Source organism: Onychostruthus taczanowskii, unplaced genomic scaffold, assembly GCF_017590055.1.
Source record: "Onychostruthus taczanowskii isolate IOZ18803 unplaced genomic scaffold, ASM1759005v1 scaffold3, whole genome shotgun sequence".
NCBI lineage: Eukaryota > Metazoa > Chordata > Aves > Passeriformes > Passeridae > Onychostruthus > Onychostruthus taczanowskii.
In genome coordinates this window covers 23,205,236-23,228,355 of record NW_024500349.1, presented here as the reverse complement: position 1 = coordinate 23,228,355, position 23,120 = coordinate 23,205,236, and the positions used below count along the sequence as shown (strand labels likewise).

The following is a 23,120-nucleotide window of genomic DNA, read 5'->3' as shown; positions in this document are numbered from 1 at the left end:
CCAGAGTTCCCTCAACATTTCAGCAGCAGTTTTCTGCTAAGAATTGTTGGGTCCTGCAGTCAAACCCCATAAGTCTCTACAGATTTCTCTCTGAAAGTAAAAATCTTAGGATCACGCTGAGAACTCACCTTGGTGAGATCTAAACTTCAGTTTCAGACAATTAATGTTTGTTTGCATAGGAAAGTGTGGTGTCTTGTATCTACTGCAGTGAATACAGTCGAGTTTTCCAGAAGTGGCTGGTGGCCAGGTGCCACTGTATGAGGGGACAAGTGTCCCATAGGTCCTGTGTCCTTTCTGACAGGTCCGTGCAAGTACTGGAAGTGTCCTGAACCACCTCATGTGCCTTGGAAACCTAAAATTTTGGGGCCAGGTTGGAAGGAGCTCTGAGCAACCTGGGATAGAGGAAGGTGTCCCTGCCATGGCAGGGGGTTGGAACTGGATGAGCTTTAAGGTCCCTCCCAACCCAAAATGTTGTGGGATTCTATGATTCTGTGAAGTGAGCAACTGATTCATTCCCTGAATTTTCATAAAAATATTCCATGATATTTTTATGAAAATCCTTTTGCCAGGATCTTGTCTCCTGAGAAGCTGGGAACCTTCAGCTTCTCCACGTTTTGCTGCTTTGGAATGTGATCTGGGCAATTGTTTACCCAGCATGTGAAATTGTTTTTACTTGATGACCAATGACAGCCACCTGTGTTGAGGCTGTGAGCAGTCACAAGATTTTATCTTTCCTTTCCTTTCCTTTCCTTTCCTTTCCTTTCCTTTCCTTTCCTTTCCTTTCCTTTCCTTTCCTTTCCTTTCCTTTCCTTTCCTTTTGATGCCTCTTTTCTTTCTATTCTTTTTAGTATAGCAATATAATATAATATAATATAATATAATATAATATAATATAATATAATATAATATAATATAATATAATATAATATAATATAATATAATATAATATAATATAATATAATATAATATAATATAATATAATATAATATAATATAATATAATATATATAATGTCACAATATAATAAATCAGCCTTCTGAAACATGGAGTCAAGATTCTCATCTCTTCCCTCATCCTGGGACCCTCGAACACAACCACAATTCCCTAGTGGAACTGAGCCATCTCTCCAGGTGGTGAAGGAAGGTGAGGATCTGTGGTGTCAGGATCAGTTGTCCTTCAGCAGAACCCCCTGTTGAGCAGGTCAGTGAGGGGAACTCTGTGTTTTACCAACATGCCCTACATTTGTTTACAAGGCAAAAAGAGCTTTCCTGGTAGCTCCACCTCACTGGAAAATGTGTTCTGAACCCAAAGCCCAGCATGACCTCTGAGATAATCTGGGCATAACTCATCAGGTGCACGTTGGCAGCACTTTTGCTGAGGTGAACAGGAGCCAGCAGTGCCAGGACGCTGCTCAGTACTAGAAATTATTTAAATATGCTGATTTAATCTCTGCACCTGCTGCAAACCTGGGGTGCAAAGATAAAATTCCCAGTTGGAAATCCAGAAGGGCAGATGGTAGAAAGCACAGGGTCTGGTAATGTAGGTGTGTTGTGATGACAGAAAAATAGGTAATTGGCTTTGGCTGCTGCCAGGAAAATTAAGGTCAAACACTGGCATTTCCTTTCATAAATTTGAGAATCTCTCGAGGCAGATGAAATGAATAATTCACCACCACCAGAGAGAAAGTCTCAGTGCCGTGGCTGGGCAGGATTTAAGGAACATATTGTTACTTTTTTCCATCCTGCAGGAAGACGAACTGAGATTTTCCAGGGTACCCAAAAGCACAGCTCCCTCCAAAGACAAAGATTTACAAGCAGTGACTGTGCAGACACTGGACTCTTTTCATTTAATTCTTTTCTAGGAAACATTTAATAAATACCCAGGATAGCTGAAAAGCGGAGCCAGAACAGTGGGAAGAGTCAAGAATAACCTGGTCTGGACTTTTATTTTATTTGCATTGAAGCCAGAATAAATCCATGCAGATTTCTTTCACTCTTAAAATACTGCAGCTGTGACCAGCTTTGGCCACTGAGAGAAAGATGTTGATTTCTCTGGCATGTTGTTCATTATATAAAGCCCCATTAAGGTCAACCTCATATCCCTGGAATAAAAGTATTAAGTAAATTAACACTTCTAAGACAGTGATTCTTCTCAAAAGAGAAGAGAAATGTATTGAGCTAATCCAATCTTGTTTAGAGATCTCTTTTAGGATAAGGAAAATTTGCCACAGATCCTACTGAATGGTAATTTTCTAGATCTCTCTTTTAAAACTCAGATCAGGAAAAAAATCCTGTACACTGTGGAGAGCAACTTTTTGTTTTCCATCAGGGTCCTTCTGCCTTCAAAATCCAATAAATATTTAATATTCAAAGAAAAATTATATTTGGCTTCATTATCATTATTATTGCTCTCATTTCTTCATCATTAATCCCAGAAGAAATCCCTCTCACCTGCCACAAACTGACATAAAACCTGCCCAGCTCTTTTAGCAAATGCTCCATTTCCTGATTTTTAATCTGCTTTAAGCAATTAAAATTAATTGATTTTGATCATTAATCAAGACACAATAATGAACTATCAAGCAGCCAGGCAGGTTTCCCAAAAACCACTTTTAGGATAGGCTTGGCAAAGTGTGGGACTTACGAATATTGGCTGGTTTCATTGTGCCCAACATCTGGGGAATGCAGCTTCTGGACTAAGATACGGATGATGCAGATAAAGAGGATGAAGTTCACCTGTGGAGATGGGAAGAGAGGGGTAAAACATCAGCATTTTTCTTCAAGGAAAAAAGCCCATCACTAGAGGGGAATTCCTCTCACTGGAATGGGTTTTGCCATGGAAGGAGCTGCCGTTTAACAAGCCATGAGCAGAGAGCCCCTCTCGGGGGCGGGGGAGCACATGGAAAACCGACACAGGATGGCATCTTGGGCCTGACATCAGCCTGCTTGGGACTTCGTGTCATACATCCCAAGTATGATGATGTCAAGCCCATAGAGCACAGCTCCGCACGACGTTCCTGCTGCGCGCGCGGGGAGGAGCCGCGGCACCGGCGGCTCGCGAGGCGGTGACATGGGGCCAGCTGCTGAGCGTGGTGAGCCAGGGAAACCAAACCAAAACACGAAGGATCCACTCCAGCGGGCCTCTGCCCAATCCTATTTGATGCCGTAGGATTTAGCTTTTTAGGTTTTTCAGATCCTGTACTGCTTTAGGGGATAGCTCTAAAACTCCACAGCCTGTCAGCTGCTGTTCTCCTCTTTTATTCAGACAAAACAATTTCTCTCTGGGCCTGAAAGTCAGGGACACCTGACTGTCTCAGGCCCTGAAAAGTATAAACAAAAGTGAGCAAACTGGGGGTATATGACTTCATTACCTGCAGCTGTAATTTGAAGGATTTAATGCCTCAGGCTTTAGCTTTTTAATTATTTTTTTCAGATTCTCTGCTACTTTAATGTCTGGATCTGAGCTTCATATTAGGGGATGGTAAGCTCTCTTCACAGAGTAGGCAGACACAACAATTCCTTCTCTAGCTGGGGACCCAAGGACAGCCAATCCAGATCTCAGGCCCAAGAGCATAAAAAACGATGGACTGAAGAGAGAAAAACAAGCAGGATGGGACTTCATGGGCTGGAGCTGTGGTTGGACAATTAACTCCAACATGCAAATGGACCAGAACTTATAAAAATGTGAGATCTCATGACCAAGCCCTATTTTGCTTCCATCTTGGAGCCATCCAGGCAGAGCCATGACTGTGGCTCTGGTACTGCCAGGGTGTGGCCTTTGAAGGCTCTTCAGTAAACATCCTCTTTATTCCCCTTAACTCTGTCTAGCCTCTGTTCCAGCTGCTTCAGGCACCAGTATAACCCCCGGTATGTAAATAGACGAAACTTAAAACTGTGAAAAACTCATGAGCATTGTCCATCCTGGGTGTAGCCCCTCTCTGAGATTTCTGACTGCCCAATGGTATGTAAACGGACCAAACTTATAACTGTGTGAAAAACCCATGACCATTGTCCATCCTGGGTGTAGCCCCTCTCTGAGGTTTCTGACTGCCTAAGGTGAACCTTTGAAGGCCTTCAATAAATACCCACTTTTATTCTCTTAATCTTGTCTAGCCTCTGTTTCAGGTAGCCACTCCAAGGCATCATATTGGTCATGTTCTGTCTTGTGCAGCAAGGGATAGACCTCACCAAGGTAGTGGGGAATATTCCATCTTGGGATGTTAGACCAGAGCAGTCTGGCTGATATCCAGATTTTAGGTGGTTCTTTTCACCCCAAAATCTCACAGTGCCCTACCAATGTACTCAAGCAATGTAAACCTTATTTAATAGCAAAGGTGTAGAGCTAGGAGTGGGTATGTCCTGATGGCATGAATTGAATTCAGATCTGCTGCTTTCAAGGTCCTCTCTGTTGAGTCATCCTGTTACTCATGCAACACAGACAACAGAAAAGCAATGACAGATTTCTGGGGACTTAGTTCACTTTTAGTTTGGCACACAACCCCTTTTTTTATCCTTTCATGGTCAGTGAATGTGCAAACAATTCTAGTTTTTAGAAGCTCAGCAGCTGGAAGGGATTGTGCTAAACCAGCCAATCTGATTCCTTGCAAAAATAGATTATAAGATTTCTTCCAGCAACTCCTACACTTATCACAACAATAGATGAATAAAACAGACTGAAGCCCATCTCTCAAATAGACACTCTTTTTACAAAGCCTATGAGTGACTGGATACCCATTGCATTTCTTGGTTATGATGCATTGCTTAATAATTTCTTACCTATCCTGAGCAATTTATCATAGTTTCTGTTTGTATTTATTTCCTTTAAAAATGGTTTGTGTGTCTGATTTGGTAGGAAGTGAAATTTATTAGTCCCAACCAGTATTACCTAGATCAACTACACTAATGATCATTGATAACACACAAACTGCTGCAAGGAAGGCAAGAATGTAGCAATTAAATTCTGACTGCGTTGGCTTGGAGAGGTCAAGAGCACACACTGACTGGAGTGGGTATATGGGCTTGGTATAACCTTGGAATTCCATGGCAGAAGATACAGGAATCAGGATTTTTAGATTATTTTTTATCCCTAGAATGTAATCAAAGAGAATCAATGTGTTCCCAGTGCTTAACACCTTGTACACAAGATATATCTCATGTTCCTTGAAGATCTTATAGATCTTGTACATGTATTTCTTCATTACACTGAGATATCAGCTGTATTCCTGTGGATTTGGAGGAAATGCTGCATTACCCCCTGGAGAAACCTGCTGTTCATCAGCCAGTGGCTATCATGCCCTTCCTTTAGGACAGATTTATAGGATATCTGCTGAGAGAAAATCAGGAACTGCTGGGTAAATTCTGTTTGGCAATGAAGAAAAGATTTATTGGCCAAAAGAAAAGACAGACCCATTGATCCAAGAGGAATAAAAGGGTGTGTTTTTTGACTGAAAGCTTATCTCAGGAAAAGCAAAATACTATCTATAGCTTTCCAGGATGGTATAAATATTTGGAGATGTGTCATCTAAGTACTATATTTCTTTCCAATGAGGTAAACAGAGCAAGATGTCATTACTGAAACTTTCAGTCTGGAATCCCTGCATGATAAATGCCACAGGAAAAAAAAAATAGTCTTCTTGTAAAAATCATAATGTACGTGGAATAAGAAGATAAGAAGGATGTCTAAGGAAAGATTTATCTTCAGAAGAGATTGATTTTATTTCTGTTGCCTTTTTTTTTTTTTTTTGCTTCCCTTGCAGCATCTTTCACATAATTTAAGAAAACTCAAAACTAAGTTTAACTCCAGTTCATTTGATTTTAAGGTTTGGATCCATGCCCAACAGAGAAATATTCAACAAGGATGGAAGGACCCAGAGTTCCTGAGAAGTGTCCTGGTTTCTATGGTCAGGATTGACCATATCCAGAGAATTAAAATAAAACACTTCTGTTGATTTTTCTGGAAATTAGCCAAACTCCTCTAGAACTTATTCCAAAATACGCAGCTGGAATGCAACTCTGTACTGGGTGCAAGAGGGAAATTCCTGAGGGAATTCATCTACTCCCTTTTTATCTGAGTGGAAATTCACGGTAGGACTCATGTTAATTTGTAGTGTTGACGTCTGAACAAGTGTTGACATGACTGAACAAGCCATCCTGGTCAGCTCAGAAACAAAACCACTCCTAGCACGGGTGACCTGATGGAATTCACCGATTCCTGAGGCAAAATGAGCCTTTCCTGGATGTCCAACCACATTCCTCCATCTCCCATGGCCACCCCACCAAGGAGATGGAGGTGGTCACAGCTACATCAGGTCAGTTCCACCCTGGTGGCCTCAAACTCTCAAAACTCAAACTCTTCCCGTGGTCAATGCTGTAGGTGAGGGTGTTTATCTGCAGGAGGAATTTCCTCACCTTAAAGCAGATGTCCAATGTACAGTGGGATTTTACCTGGCAGTGCATTTCCCATGGACATTTACAGGACACTTCTCAACAGCCCTTCACCCCTCCCCAGTTAGGACTAAAGACGGCTTTGCAGCCAGCAGAACGTGCTGATACTTTACCAAAATAGACACCAAAATAGGAGTTTTAATGATCCACCAGAATGGGGATTCCACTATTTCCTCCCAGCACCTAAAAAGAAACAAAGCCAGACTTAAAACATCAAGCACAGCAAGCAAGCAGGTCTGTAACCTTCTCAGCTTTCCCTAAAAGCTAAGTTTTGCTAGGCTGGGTTATGTGAAGAGGACTAAACCTCATGTGTATGGACTGGGAATGGCCAAAACTTGCTTTGCAGTGGCTGTGAGCACTGGTAGGTACCAAATATCCCAGAGGTAATGCCAATTTTTTTTCCCTTGGCCACAAAATGGGCTGGAGGATGTTAGGCAGGGTGAATGTGGGGGAGAATGGTGATTTTTCTTAATTTCTTCTACACTGAGCTCTGCTGCAGGCAAATTTTATGGAAACCATGAACACTGATCAAAATTTATGAAAAGATTCATCAGGCTCTCCACCATCCTGGATGGAGGGGGTTTGATAGGCACTGAGCAATTGGCACCAGCAGAAGGAAAAAAAAAAAAAAAATCAAACCAAAAAAACCATCAGATCCTTCTGAAAAAAAAAAATTCCAGCCAGTGGTGGGGTTAGTCCCATAAATCCAGCAAGCTGCACCTGAGCTATGGATGGTGCTAAAAAAGTCCCCAGGGTCCAGGGTGGGATTTATTTCATCCTGAAGCCAGAGCTGTCTGCACATACCACCCCTCACCTGGGACTGCATTTTAAAGCCAGCAAGGAAATGAGAGGAAAGGACTGATGTGGAAGTGACTGATATTGCTTGGGACACCTTCATCTGCACAGTCAGGTGACAGAAGGTGCATTTTTAGGAAAGAATTCATGGAAATTGGGCTGTTTTCATGTAAGAATAGATTAATTGTGCCAACTGCACACAATTTCACCCAGATTCAGCTCCTCTAATTCCAAATGTTGGCAGGGAAGGCAGGAGGAGATGAAGAGAGGCACTTTTAGGGCACAGTTCCTGAGATCTGTTTTAAGCATCAACTTTAGGATGATAAAAATTGCACTCTGTGGACTACACTGACTAAATCTGCCCTAACTCTACAGGGAGATAAAGAAAATTTCTCACATACAGACTCTTGCAGTTAGGTGTGTGCTGCCCTTTCATATAGAATTAAAGTGGCCCTAATTACGTCTAGTGCACTTCATTTTTAGAATAAATTGAGACAGTGTGAATGAAGGTCACTTTCACTTGGACTTACAATGTTTAAATAAAGTCTTAGTGCTGTTTAACCAATCTTACCTAATTAGGGTTTATTTAATCTGGATTAATTTCCTGTAATTTTTCTCTGCAGGTAATGAAAAAAAAAATCTGTGTTAGGTATTAATATATCCTGTAAATTCATTCCCTGTTTTACTCAGCACAAAAATGTAGGGTTTTAAAGGCCCGAGAAAATGCAAAGAATTCTGTATTTTTATTAAGAATTTTTGGAGCTGAATGGAATGTATAGTAAGAAAAACTGGTATCCAGAACGGTTAAATCCTCCTGTCTCTGTCTCATTGTAGAGGCTATTTATTAACAGAGTAAATAAGGTCAGTTTTATGCAGATAGAGTGAAACCATAAAGGAAGTGAGTAGCCCTCAGGAAATGTGCTGGCATGACTATAAATCAAAAATGCAGTGAGAAATCTGAGCTGCTTCTTGTAGTGAAAAAGGGGCAAATCAGGACACATTTGGAGGGGAAGAATGCATGGGAGAAAATGGATTTAACTCCAGGATGCAAATGCAAGAAGTGAGGGAAGGCACACTGAGGACAGAATAAGCACTTGATTCTGCATCTCTCTGGGGTGTTTTCCCATAAAACCCTTTCCAATTACTGCAGTCTGACCTCTTGAATAAAAGCAAGAATGAGGATTTCAGGATCAAATCCTCTCTACTTGCACATATCCTTGGATAACTCTGGTGTCTGCCTCATTTTCTTAGCTGCATTCTATCTGCTTCTTATACAAAATATCAAAGGCTGCTGCTAGGTGAAAAGGGATGAAGAATAGATCCTAAAATCTGCTTGAGAAAAAAGAAGAAAAAAAAAATTTGTAGCCTTTTCCTGTGGGAGAGAATTGGGTGTGTTTATAAATTCCCTGCCGCATGTTTAGGGTCAATTCTGCAGGGTGCAAAACTCTGCTCTGAGCACAGGACCAAATGCAACCACCAAGGTCTAAAATGACATTTCAGGGAGACCCTGGAGCGTTTCCTGGTTCCTGGTCAGAGGGGAGAGGTGCCACTGCTGCTGTTTTTTGGGTTGCTAAGGTTGCAGGGCTTTTCTTGGCCATAAAGGAAAGCAGACTTATAAAGGAAAGATAATTGAGTGGACAGGCTTACCCAACATCGAAAAAGTAAATCCTGACAATTGTCCAGGCAGTGATGAACACGGAGGGGGCACCTGAGGAGAGAAGAGATGGTGTTGCTGTCAGAAATCATGATCAAATGGTTACCTGATTTCATTACCAGATTATTTAAAATCTGCCTCATTTCTCAGGGCTGTTCTCCCTCGCTCTCCACCTCTCCTGAGTGTCTGAGGGGATGCCTTCCCTCAGGGGTGGGAAAATACTTCACATTTTCAACCCTCACATGCCAAACAGGCAATGTTGCCTTTCCCTCCCTGTGGCCATGCAAGATCAGCTCTCTGGAACTGCTCCCAGCATGCTGAAATTCCTGTTGCAGTGCTTAAAAAATCTTCCAGGGGTGAAATGCAAGGAATAAGAATCACTTGAGCCACCTACAGTGTGGACACCTGTACCTGAGGAGGTCACCACAGGCTCTCCTGAGCACCAAGGGGCAGAATTGTGTGTTTCTCACACACTTGCATCCAGCTACGTTAAACGTTTGATTTAGAACAATAAATATGAAATATCCCTGGGCTCTTGTGCCCTGTAAGGGAGCCTGGAGTGCCAGGTTCACACCCAGCTGGCCAGGTGAAGCTGCCTCTGCTTCTCACTCCATGGTCTGCCACTTTTGGGTGGTCTTGTCCCATCCTTGTGCTGGCTCTTTTCTCTCTCTAATCCTTGACTGGATTTAGGTTGCAAATACTCCCAGGAGGACACGCCTCTTTGCTCTGTGTTAGTCACAGATTGTGTACGCTTTATTACCAGTGATTTCCAAGTGCAATGGTACTAAAACCAGTAAAAACTGTAATTAGAGCATCCAGATTATTAATTCATGCATGATCCATTCCAGATCCATCCCTGATGCTCTTGCAAATGATGGATGACTGAAAGGCCAAAAGTTCCCTCAGGCACTTGCCAAGTTCTGGAATTGCCCTTCTGCACCCAAGCAACCTCAGGACACGTTAGGAGTGCAAGAAATGTCCTTTGATTTAAATAATTACCTTTATGCATTTTTCTTTAAACTTTCAGCTCTCCAGTGCTGAAATAAAGAATATCTGGAGGGCAAGGTGAGTTTAACAAAGGTCTGACCTGAGGAACTGAAACAAGACCTGCTCCCATCATCCTCCTTCTGCCCAGAGCATGGAGAATCATCTCTGCTTTGCAGTGTGAAGCCAAGCATAGCTCCTGCCACTTTCTATGGAAGTTACTCCATGGATAATTGAGCAAATCCTGAGTCCTGGCATTCCCCTGGACATGACACAATTTTATTTTACCTTTTCTTCTCAAGATTTTTCCCTGCTCTTATTATTTCTCAGTTTCAGCTATTGAGAGCATGCAGTAGAAAGTTATTCACTTAATTAAATATAAATCTTCAACTAAATGGCATGAAAGGGGAAAAAAGGTCTGTTTCATTTTTGAAAAAATAAAAGTTGAACTGGTAGGATTAATTTGCATAAGTCAGCAATTCAGTTGTGAGTAACTTTGTGAAGATTTTAATTCTCTCTTCCTTACCATTTTTCTAATTTTATTTTGTTTTGCTTATTTTATTTTATTATTTTTTATATTTTATTTTATAGTATTTTATTTTATCTTTTCATTATATGATTTTAATTTAATTTTATTTGATGCATTTGAGACCGGATTTGCATTAAGACTGGAGAAATCACCAATGCAATGAGCAGAAGGTTATCAGCATTAGCACACAGGTGATGGGATCTCAGGGCAGCTGGCTGGCCTGAATTCAGTGTCTGGTTCAGTCCAGGAGTTCAGCTTTGCTGGGATCCATCCTTACAACTTAAGGTCAATCCGTGATATCAAAATTGGAATTCCTTCCCAATATCCAATCCAAATCTACTCTCTGTGAGTTTGAAGCCATTCCCTGTGTCCTGTCCCTCCATGCCTTGTCCCCAGTCCCTCTCCAGCTCTCCTGGAGCCCCTTCAGGCCCTGCCAGGGGCTCTGAGCTCTCCCTGGATCTTTCCCTTCTCCAGGTGAACATTCCCAGCTCTCCCAGCCTGGCTCCAGCTCTGGAGCAGTTCCGTGACCTCCTCTGGAGCTGCTCCAACTGCTCCACGTCCTTCTCATTTTGGGGACCCCGTGGCTGGATGCATCTCTGCAGTGGATGTCAGATGAGGAGAGCAGAGGGACAGAATCACCTCTCTCAGCCTGCTGGTCGCGTTTCTTTTGGTGCAGCCCAGCCCAGTTGGGTTTTTGGGCACGTTTTGAACTCATGTCCAGCTTCTCATCCACCAACCACCCCAAATCCTTCTCGGGACTTAGTGGGGGGTGGGTGCTGCCTACAACATCCCTGCCCCACCTGAGTGCCCAGGTATCTGTGCTAAATCCCTGCTACAAAGAGCAGGCAGGATCCCCTCCTGCAGGAGACGCGTACCCCAGCCGATCAGGATGTACCACCAGAAGTACTTCCTCTCCGAGAAGAAGGAGATGACCAGCAGGGTGTGGAGGTACAGCCCCTCCACCAGCAGCCAGAAGAAGTTGGCCATGACACAGTACTGGAAGAAAACCATCATGGCCTTGCAGCCCACCTGGAAGAGAAGAAATGAGCAGTGGTGAACTCCCTGGCTGCTGAGAATTCCAGACTTTCTGTGCTGCCAGGCACTGACCCCCAGGAGAACACTGCACTGACCTGAGGCCGTGGAGAAGCTTCCAAAATGGAATGACAGAACTGGGATTGTGGGGGTGGAGTTTGAATAGAAGTGTGTGATATCACAGGGTGGGAAACTTAGAGTTTAAGGTTTAGAATACAGTAATAAAGATAAAGCTAGATGGATGTTTTAAAGCAGAAGTTAGTCCTTGTTCACCTTCATCATAAATTTAAGTAGTATATTGTAACTAGATTAAAAAATCCACATTACAGACCACGAGTAGCGGTTTTAAAGCAGAAGTTAGTCCTTCTTCACCTTCTTAATCATAAATTTAAGTAGTATATTGTAACTAGATTAAAAAATCCACATTACAGACCACGAGTAGCTAGTTATTGGGTTAAAAGTAAAAATAACATGTCATTTCTTAATCAGACAGTTTATCCTTAAAAAAACCGTATAAAGAAAAATATAAAACTCCATTTTTAACTTATTAGAAAGAAGTACTATAAAACTCACACTTTATGAGATTGTAATGTAAATAAGAACTAATAAACATCTGAGTCCAAACAAGAAATACCATCTCACATATTTAATCCCAACCTTAACAAAAACAAAAAAACCAAAGCAAACAAAAACAAAACAAAACAAAAAATCCACGTAGTGCTGCCCTGTGTTAGGAACTGCAGCACATTCCCACAGGAAAGAAATTTCCACTAAACTACCAGTGACCCTTGCTCTGGGTGTATCTTTGGGATTGCTTTGTGCAGCACCTGATCTCCTTATGAAATGAATTCTGTGGTGAAAAGTCTACAAGAAGTTGCTCCTCTTTAGGAAAAGAAGGACTGGGATATGTATTTTTACAATAAAGGATAGGCAGGAGAAGCAGGGCAAGCACACAAAAGCATGCACAGGTTTTATTGCTCTGGAAGGGCAGAGATTTGAAAAGGGAAGGTGAATTGTTTACCTTAGGAAATGAATAATTAAACACAGTAACTTGCTTTGTGGAGATTTCACTGCAGCACAGGTAATGGGAACAGTTCCCTCAGCAAAGAAATAAATACAAATGGAAATTTCTGACACTTGGCACCCACTGCATCATTACACATCCTCGAGGTGTTGGCTCAGCAATTGTCCTGCTGCTTTCAGTGGGTCTGCCTGGGTGATACCCTGCATTTTCTGGGGCAAGTGTTTGCTCTCACTCCCTGGTTGGCGGCACTTCCCTGGTGTCCTGCGCATGTAGAACGTTCAATTTAGAGCAACAAGACCCCATTTTACTCTCTACTCCTTTCCTACTGAAAGCAATTGCTATGAAACACTGGTTAAAAGAAGTGTGGAAAGAGTTTTTTTCAGTGCCACATGTTTAGGGAGGGACTGTCCCCACCCTCACCCATAAACACATCAGTGTGCGACCCTGGGGACCCTGTTGGGCTCCTGAAAACCAACTTTTGTGCAAATCAGCTCCCTCCTGTGAGGCACAGACACAGACTGAGGGGTGCTGATGGGGGAAGGTGAAGGCAGAGCAGGATGTGAACTCCCTTCCAACTCAGAATATTCTCTGCGTGACTTCAGGGACTGCCAGGGAGGGAAGGTGGCACAGGGCTGGGCTGGCAAAGCTGGGGATGAAACAGCCTCATCCCAATGGCATCACTGTGGCATTCACATTCTCTGAAAAATCCCTTCGCCCAGGATTTTTCTCCTGGGAAGCTGAGAAGCCTCAGAGAAAAAGAAAAACAATTCTTATCTCATTTGCTTCTCCTGTGTTGTGCTCATGTGGAATGTGTTTGGAGATTGTTTACCCACAGGTGATTGTTTCATTGGATTCTGGTGTGAGTTGTTTTCACTCTTTGGCCAATCAGTGCCAAGCTGTGTCAGGACTCTGGAAAGAGTCACGAGTTTTCATTATTATCTCTTTAACATTCTGTAATTATCCTTTCTGTATTGTTTAGTATAGTTTAGTTTAGTATTCTTTAATATAATATAGTATCATAAAATAATAAATTAGCTTTCTGAGAACATGGAGAGAGATTCATCATTCCTGTCTTTGTCAGGGATCCTGGCAAATACAATACATCACCACACCTTTGGTTTCTCCCTGATTTTGTGTACTTGTGGCTGTGTGACATTGCCACCCCTCCTTCCTTTCCCCCAAAGCCTGAGTGCCTGCTTGGTGTGTCTGCAGCCAGCAGGGATGTGTGTGTGAGTGAATTCCTCCATGGTTTCACTCTGTGGGTGTTTGGCCCTAATTCAGCAGTTCCCAGGTGAGACACGAGGTTTGAAGGGGCAGATCTGATGCATCTCAACCACCTGCCTGTAAAACAAGGATTTCCCTTGGGGATTGTGCACCAGGGAATCACTTTTGGATGGTTGCACTGACTTATGGCAGAGTCAGGAGCACAGCACAAGGGGCTGCAAAGCTTCACAGGACAAGGGAAGGCTGCTCACAAACAGTGCACGTGGTTTCTGCCCAGCAGGAAAGGAAAGGAAATCCCTCAGGAAGGGATTTCCAGCCTGACTTTGCAGAGCTATTGCTGTGCAGAGAGAAAGCTTTGCTGAACTCGTTTTTTTTTAAGCAAATATTTGCTTATTTGTGCATTTCCTACCACTCTTGGAATTTTTGGTTTTACCTGGAGAAAAGACCTTTTTGAGCAGCATTTTGAGTGCATGAAAGTAATGTCTTGCAGCCAGGGATCTCCTGTGGCACTGGAACAGAGCTGGATGCACTGTCCTGTCCTTAAAATTAAATAATAGCATTTTTCCACTGCCTGGGCTTGCTATTGTTGCCTAAAGCGGGTAAGTTTAAAGCAGATATTTCCAGGAGAGGTGCAGTTTGATTGCTGATGATTCCATTGATCCTCTTTGACAGTGGCACATTTGGAAAACAGTCCTTCCTGGCTTTTGGGAGACCTTATTCCATGCAGCACTTGGTAATGGGTCTCCACCTTCCTGACTGATTAAATTCAGCCTCAGAGAGGCTGGTTTAATGCTGGGGAATAAAAATCCTCTTTTATGTAAGATATCTTACCCTTTAGATGACAGGCACAGGGCAGAGATGAGCCATTACATCTCTAGAATTTATTTTTTTCCATAAAGAGCAGAGCTCACGATGTGTCACTGTTGAAAGACTAACATGGGGCTATTTTTAGAACAGACATTTTCAAGAGAAAAAGCTGAATTACATCAGTGCTTTTGCTACTCTCTCTTCTTCCACAGGCTCATTTACAGATTATTTCCTTGTCATTCCTCAGGGATCTTGCTCTGCTCATGTCCACAGCAGATGTGGCAGTGAGATGGTTTTTCGCTTGATTTTGTGGCTCCTCTCTTGTTCCTCTCTTTAGAGCTGCATCAGGGATGTGCCGTTTGCTTTTCCCATGAAAATCCCTCCCTTTCCACATGTGTTTCCAATGGCTGAACTCTGGGAAGGGCTCTGCCTCCAGCCAACGAGGCACTGGGCTCTTGACCCCTCCTGACAAACACTTGCACCCCAACACATTTGTTCCCCTCTGCAGATTCCTCACAGCCAATAAGAAAATCTAATTTTGATTATTGTAAAAGTTTGCTTGAGGGTGGGGCCTGTCTTAGACCTGCTCGAGGGCTTTCAAGAGGAAGAGGCAAAGAGAAGGGACACAAGGGTGGGGACAAGAAGGCTGAGAAACAATCCTGCCAGGCTTTTGTCTTGTGCCCATATTTTACTCTTGGGTAATGTTAGCCCTGATAAAAATATCTTTCTCTTAATTTTTAGGTGGGTCAGCTGGTCACTACATCAGTTTTATGACCCACCTATAAAAATACAGTTCAGGTGCTGGAGGCAGTAATTAGCTCAGAGCTGAATCTGCATTAAATATACATATATCATTCACCTCAGTAGCAGTAACTCATCCATAGCTCCTGAAATTTGTTTGTCTGGACAGGCTGATAAATTTATCAATGTCAATAAGAGCAGCTTAGTTAGACAGGAATTATTCTGAGATAATTGAGATACACGCACACCCAACACGCATCCATGACCAGCCTCCCGTGAATGCAACAAAACTCTATAAAAAAAAGCAATCACTCCACAGAAATGCCAACACAAGCCTCCCTTGCCTTCTTCAGCAGGGATATGGTTTGTTACAGGTTCAGGATTTGGGTTCAGGAAGGATTTAGACCAAACAAGTACAAAGGAGCAGTTGAGTGATTGATACCCCACAATCTGGTCAATAAGAGCAGCTTAGTTGGACAGGAATCGTTCTGAGTTTTTGAGGTACACACACACCCAGCACGCATCCATAACCAGCCTCCCGTGAATGCAACAAAACTCTATAAAAAAAAGCAATCACTCCACAGAAATGCCAACACAAGCCTCCCTTGCCTTCTTCAGCAGGGATATGGTTTGTTACAGGTTCAGGATTTGGGTTCAGGAAGGATTTAGACCAAACAAGTACAAAGGAGCAGTTAAGTGATTGATCACAATCTGCCACAGTTGGACTGGGAACACTGGAGTCTCACTGCCCCAGCCACAAGAATCCCCCATCACCTGATTAGAATAATGGAATAGTTTCAGTTGGAAGGGACCTTTTAAAGGTCCCATCCCTGTATGGCCTGTCCTGTGTCTGGACACAAGCCCCGTGCAGACCCCACGTTCCTCCCTCGTACCCACAAACTCTGTGCCTCCCTGCAGGGTGGAAGCTTTGGGGCAGGGTACCAAGACTTCTCTAAGTCAGATTAAAGATACATTGAAGACATTCCGTGCGATCCTGGTCAGTGACGCAGCTCCTGGCGTTATTTATGGGGTTGGGACAGTGCATCCAGCAAAAATGTGGGCTCAGATTTGCCTCAATCCATCAATCATGAAACCTTGAGACCTCAAAATCCTCCTTTAAGGTAATTTGGTGCTGTTACCTGGGCTACCACCAGCCCTGCAGCAGGAAGAGATTTACACTGAGATTCCTGCAGGTGTCTTCCACAGAAGGCTGATAAAAGCTCATTTTCCCAGTGACAGATTTATCCAGTATTTTTGTTTTATGCTGCCCAGAAGACACTGTGGAAGGGCTGCTGACTGACTGGTGCTGCATTTGCACACAGCAAGAGCTGATCTTCTCCCCAGCCTGGTCAAAGAGGCTTTCTTGACCTTATTTAATCTATTTTCATAGATCCCACTCATGACCTGGAAGATGGGACAGCACTGGGCAGGTATTGCCTGCTTTGGAGATGCTGAAATCATGAATTTCCAGCACAGAGACTGGCCCAACCCTCCATGTCCATAACTACAGTTCCACTTTAGACACTCATAATCATAATTAAATTCCGGAATACATCACTTTTGATCTCTCACCACCCCACTCCTTCTGTTGAGACATCCACTTTAACCAAAGCATAATGAAATCTGTAATAATGATCCAACAACCAAATGACTGCTCTGCTTGTAAGATTACACAACGTGATTAATTCCCCATCTCACTATCATGGCACTGGAATTCATGTAAGTGTCGAATTCCCAATAATTTTATAATGTAACTGCTTTGTCCATGGCTTAACATGGCCCATTGATCTCTGTGCATGTGGCATGGAGATGTCAGGATGGACTTGGTTTCCAAACACGTTTTTAATTTTCACAGAGGTTTTTCTCTGCTTTTAACTTAACATTTAGTTCACAGAATTAGAGAATCATTTGGTTTGGAAAAGATTTTATTATCATTGAGTCCTCCTGTAAATCCAGCATGCCAAGGCCACCACTAAACCATGTCCCCGAGAGAGAGAAAGAGAAAGGAAAAAGAGAAAGAGAAAGAAAAAGAAAAAAAGGAAAGAGAAAGAGAGAAAGAAAAAGAGAAAGAGAGAAAGAAAAAGAGAAAGAGAAAGAGAGAAAGAAAAAGAGAAAGAGAAAGAGAAAGAGAAAGAAAAAGAAAAAGAAAAAGAAAAAGAAACTACCTTATGTTAACTTAGCCTTAGCACACCCAACCTGTTGTGTAACAACAGCAAAAAAGCAAATTAAAAACAAACAAGCCAGACTGCCTGGCAAAAAGCCATCACTTTAATTTCTTCCCTCAGTTTAATTGCAGTTGTAGACCAGGTTCAAACAGGTGGGCTATAAAAAAGCCCCACAAAGTTTATGTTTGATAATCAAAGTGAATTGTCTTCAAAACCTGAAATGAGATAACTCCCAAATCAATTGGGTGCCTTTGACTCCTGCCCTCCCTCCCTGTCACGGGCTGTGACAAGCAGGGAATTTCCAACAACAAATTGCTGCACTAGTGGGTGGCTCTGCAGGTTTTCCTGGGAGATACACAGAAATTTAGGATGTTAGGAACAATATCTATGAATGAAGAAATGTGATTCAAGAAATTCTTAAAAGGCCATCTTGACAGAAGTAAAGTGGCTCACGATGGAAGCACGTGGGCTCCAGTCTGAAAGCCTCTGTGAAAGCAATTTATGATCTATCAGGACTTATGAAAAATAAAAGACCTTCATGGGAATGGTAATCTTATGTCTTGATGATGAACCTTTCGGAGGCTTCAACTCTAAGTGTAAAAATGTATTATTATTCATGTAAGTGTCGAATTCCCAATAATTTTATAATGTAACTGCTTTGTCCATGGCTTAACATGGCCCATTGATCTCTGTGCATGTGGCATGGAGATGTCAGGATGGACTTGGTTTCCAAACACGTTTTTAATTTTCACAGAGGTTTTTCTCTGCTTTTAACTTAACATTTAGTTCACAGAATTAGAGAATCATTTGGTTTGGAAAAGATTTTATTATCATTGAGTCCTCCTGTAAATCCAGCATGCCAAGGCCACCACTAAACCATGTCCCCGAGAGAGAGAAAGAGAAAGGAAAAAGAGAAAGAGAAAGAAAAAGAAAAAAAGGAAAGAGAAAGAGAGAAAGAAAAAGAGAAAGAGAAAGAAAAAGAATAAAAGAAAGAGAAAGAGAGAAAGAAAAAGAGAAAGAGAAAGAGAAAGAAAAAGAAAAAGAAAAAGAAAAAGAAACTACCTTATGTTAACTTAGCCTTAGCACACCCAACCTATTGTGTAACAACAGCAAAAAAGCAAATTAAAAACAAACAAGCCAGACTGCCTGGCAAAAAGCCATCACTTTAATTTCTTCCCTCAGTTTAATTGCAGTTGTAGACCAGGTTCAAACAGGTGGGCTATAAAAAAGCCCCACAAAGTTTATGTTTGATAATCAAAGTGAATTGTCTTCAAAAACTGAAATGAGATAACTCCCAAATCAATTGGGTGCCTTTGACTCCTGCCCTCCCTCCCTGTCACGGGCTGTGACAAGCAGGGAATTTCCAACAACAAATTGCTGCACTAGTGGGTGGCTCTGCAGGTTTTCCTGGGAGATACACAGAAATTTAGGATGTTAGGAACAATATCTATGAATGAAGAAATGTGATTCAAGAAATTCTTAAAAAGCCATCTTGACAGAAGCAAAGTGGCTCACGATGGAAGCACGTGGGCTCCAGTCTGAAAGCCTCTGTGAAAGCAATTTATGATCTATCAGGACTTATGAAAAATAAAAGACCTTCATGGGAATGGTAATCTTATGTCTTGATGATGAACCTTTCGGAGGCTTCAACTCTAAGTGTAAAAATGTATTATTAACAGTGCAGGCAGATCAATTTAACTGGATTCATGGTCACTGCCTGCCTCAGGCACAGTAAGAAGAGGTCCCAAACCCACATTTTCCCTGTTAACTTCCTGCTCTGCACCCATGGTACCCCAGAAACATTATGCAAGAGTACTCTAAAGCCTTGCCAGTGGCTAATTAATTCCATTTATCTTATCCTGCTTTCCTTCAGGTCACAATCCATCACATTTTCATGCACCCATCATAGCCCCAAGAGCACGCCATGCAATACTTGCCTCATGTCAGCTGTCACTGGGCAATTTATGAAGCCATTATAACCTGGATTTGTGTCTGGGCTCGTGGATTTGTTACCACTTCATAAAGCAGAAATGCCATTCCCAGATGGATGAGCTGGGCTGTACAGCCTGACCTAGGCACATCTCCCTTCCTCAGCCTGCTAAGGCTTTCCTGCTGCCATCAAAACTGTGCAGCAATGGAGACATCAGAAAGAAGCTTTTGGATCCATTTCTATCTATTTCTATTTCTATTTCTATTTCTATTTCTATTTCTATTTCTATTTCTATTTCTATTTCTATTTCTTTCTATTTCTATTTCTATTTCTTTCTATTTCTATTTCTATTTCTTTCTTCTATTTCTAGTTATTTCTTTCCTGTGCCTCTTCCACCTGCAACAAGGTCATGCCACTGATGAACCTGCATGGAGCATTGTATCCCTCATTAGGGAATAATTTCTGCAGAAAGAGCTCAGTCCAAAGTCATATGAAATCCAAAGTCCTAAGACTTAATTTAAAGCCAATTTAAACTTGTCTTTTCTCTGTACTTTCACCTCCTCAGTGCCAGCTGAAAGCGGCAAGGCATTTATAGAAACAGAATTCCAGAATATTTTGGGTTGGAAACCTTAAAGATCAACCAGTGCCACCCCCTGCCATGGGCAGGGACACCTTCCAATGTCCCAGACTGCTCCAAGCTCTGCCCAACCTGGCTTTGGACACTTCCAGGGATGAGGTGAGGATTTACAAGGAAATTACATGAGACAGCTTCTATTTCATGTGCAAAGCACGGCAGGAGCAGATCCTGCAGTGATTAAAAGAAATGGAGTTGCACCTGTAAATTTTGTATTAAAATAAATGGAGTTGCACCAGTGAATTTTGTATTAGAATAAATGGAGTTGCACCTGTAAATTTTGTATTAAAATAAATGGAGTTGCACCAGTGAATTTTGTGTTAGAATAAATGGAGTTGTACCACTTTACACTGATGAAAAATGTGGTGCACAGGGCTGCTTTTCCTGCCTTGCCCACTTCCCATGCAGGCTTCCTCAAATCCAACACTGGATTCAGGATTCAGGAAGAAACTCTTCTGCTTTCCCTCACACAAGAAGCAACTTTAAGCCCCGTGACTGTGATCCTCCAGGCTATTTAAGAATTTCTCTTTGCTGATTTTAACAGGGGTTATGTAACTGTCAGTCTTGAAGGACTCAGCCTTTTTATTTTGTCTCTTAGGAATCCTTGTTCGATTTTTGGGAGCCATCTTGTGAGTATTTCTGAGATGCTGATTAGCTCTGGCTGGTCTAACCTGGGTGTCAGATGACTCAGAGTTGAGTTCAGGTGCAAAAATAGAATTATCTTGGTAAATGGGTTAACTGTGCCTGTTTTGTGCTCATCAATCACAGGATAAAGGCTCTCATGAGCACATCTGCAGTGACAAGCCAAGTCAACCACAAGGCAGCAACTAAAAAGAGAAGGTGGTTGGGGTTTTAATAAAGCCCCTCCTCACACTTTTCCCATTTTCCCTCTTTTTTGATGTGTTGGTGCCAGCCCATGATGGTGGCAGTGCTGTGTACAGGATTACAGAATCACTTCAGTAAAGAAAATTCCTCCTCCAGAGCTCTGCCAGTCTGACCTTTATTCCAGGGTTGTTTCCTTCTGCCTCCATTCCTGGGTTATTCCTCCTGCCTCCATTCCTGGGTTATTTCCTTCTTCCCTCATTCCTGGGTTATTTCCTCCTGCCTCAATTCCTGGGTTATTTCCTCCTGCCTCCATCCCTGGGTTATTTCCTTCTTCCCTCATTCCTGGGATATTTCCTTCTGCCTCCATTCCTGGGTTATTCCTCCTGCCTCCATTCCTGGGGTATTTCCTTCTGCCTCCATTCCTGGGTTATTCCTCCTGCCTCCATTCCTGGGGTATTTCCTTCTGCCTCCATTCCTGGGTTATTCCTCCTGCCTCCATTCCTGGGGTATTTCCTTCTGCCTCCATTCCTGGGTTATTCCTCCTGCCTCCATTCCTGGGGTATTTCCTTCTGCCTCCATTCCTGGGTTATTCCTCCTGCCTCCATTCCTGGGGTATTTCCTTCTGCCTCCATTCCTGGGTTATTCCTCCTGCCTCCATTCCTGGGGTATTTCCTTCTGCCTCCATTCCTGGGTTATTCCTCCTGCCTCCATTCCTGGGTTATTCCTCCTGCCTCCATTCCTGTTTCTTTTCCTTCTGCCTCCCTTCCTTCCCTTTGATTTCTTTCTGTTGTTTTGCATGATTTACAGGACCTTTCTCTAGGGCTTGTTTGGGGTTTGTTTTGTTTTGTTCTTTTTTTCCCTTCCCCTCTGTTTTGCTGTAAACCTCAGATTGTAGCAGTGATCATCAGATATCACCCAAGGAAACAGCTGACTCTCTAATATTTGTTTTGCTTTAACACAAGTGCATAAAAAAAACCTTCTACTGTTCCATTTCTCCATCAGCCTGCAAATTGTGGTGCTCCCACTTGGAGCTGAGTAGCCTCACTGCTGGAAATGAAAATGTATCTGTCTTCAACTTCCATAAATAAAATTCATTTAGGGGCCTGTAGCTGTTATCAGTTTGTCCTGGGGGAATTACAGTAAAAAACCACCAATTTTTTCCTCTGAAAATATGAGATATGCATGTAAATTCGCAACTGCTGAACTCCCACTCTCCTTTGCAAAGAATAATTTTTGTGCTGGAATTTTTTTGTTTTACTGGAATAATACAAAAGGGAAAAGATAAATGATGTGATCTCCCTTGGCTGAATCTCCAGCAAGGGGAAACTTGCAGAGCTCAGATAAAAATGCCAGCCTGAATTTAATCTGTAGATTCTGATCTTTGTTTATAGCAAACTGTTGGCTTTGTCTTCAGCAGGGCTGGAAATGTAAGTGGTTCATCATTATTATGCCATCCAGATATGACAGTAATGAAACTATATCAAAACCTATCCCTAAACCCACAAAAAATTAAATAAAACCACTATTGAAGTGTTCAGTTCAATCCTTCTACCACATTTGTTGTTTTGACTTGTTTTCCACAGGGTGTTCCCAAGGGAGAGAAGGAAAGGGGAAGATAAATTGTGGGAATGCCAAGAGGGAAGGGCACTAAACCTAAGGAAATCAGTGAGGAAAACTAAAACTTCTAAGGAGGACTCTTGAGTCTGGCAGGGGGAAAAACAAACAAAAAACCCAAACCAAACCAAAACCAAAAACCAAAAAAACCAAACCAGAAAAAAATGAAGGCAAATCCAGACTCTAAAAAATTTTCACACACAATTAACAATTTGAAGATGTAACAAAACCATGTGCAGCGAGTTTTCCATCAGAATTGACCAATTAGTGAGACAGAACATAACCTGAGTGAGTCAAAACTAATACTGAGGAAGTCGAATTGAAGAATTATTGAAGAACTCAGGGTGGGTGGTTCCACAGAGCCCTCTGAGCCTCATCATCTCCTCATCCATGTGCTTAAAGCCCCAGCTGACAAACACACTCCAGCAGATGCCTGCTTTTAATCCATTTAAGCCAACAGGATAATTCAGTTACACATAATCACAATTAAAAAGCTACATAAATACACTATGAGAGAGAGGGAGGAAGTGGATTTGGTCTCCTGATGGTACCTTGAGCAGAATGTTGTGTCTGTGCATGGCCATCACACCCCTCTAGAAAATTCCCTGCAGGGTTTTGTTTCTTACTAGAAAATCCCACAAAAATCCACTTTTGGAAGAGGTCTGTCTAAGGATTCTCCATGAGCTTTAGTATAAGTCTCTGTTTATTTGGTGAGAGTTC

General features: G+C 42.2%; 1 protein-coding gene across 1 annotated transcript in view; it reads right to left on the bottom strand.

The window, feature by feature from the left end:
• Positions 1-23,120, bottom strand: part of LOC121338032 (vasoactive intestinal polypeptide receptor) — a 105,234-nt gene that overhangs the window by 5,402 nt on the left and 76,712 nt on the right. Inside the window, exons 7-10 of the mRNA XM_041408575.1 lie at positions 11,280-11,433; positions 8,885-8,945; positions 6,556-6,625; positions 2,643-2,734 (exon numbers count right to left, since the gene is read on the bottom strand). Coding sequence (XP_041264509.1) covers positions 2,643-2,734; positions 6,556-6,625; positions 8,885-8,945; positions 11,280-11,433 — 377 coding nt within the window. The remainder of the gene's footprint in view (positions 1-2,642; positions 2,735-6,555; positions 6,626-8,884; positions 8,946-11,279; positions 11,434-23,120) is intronic.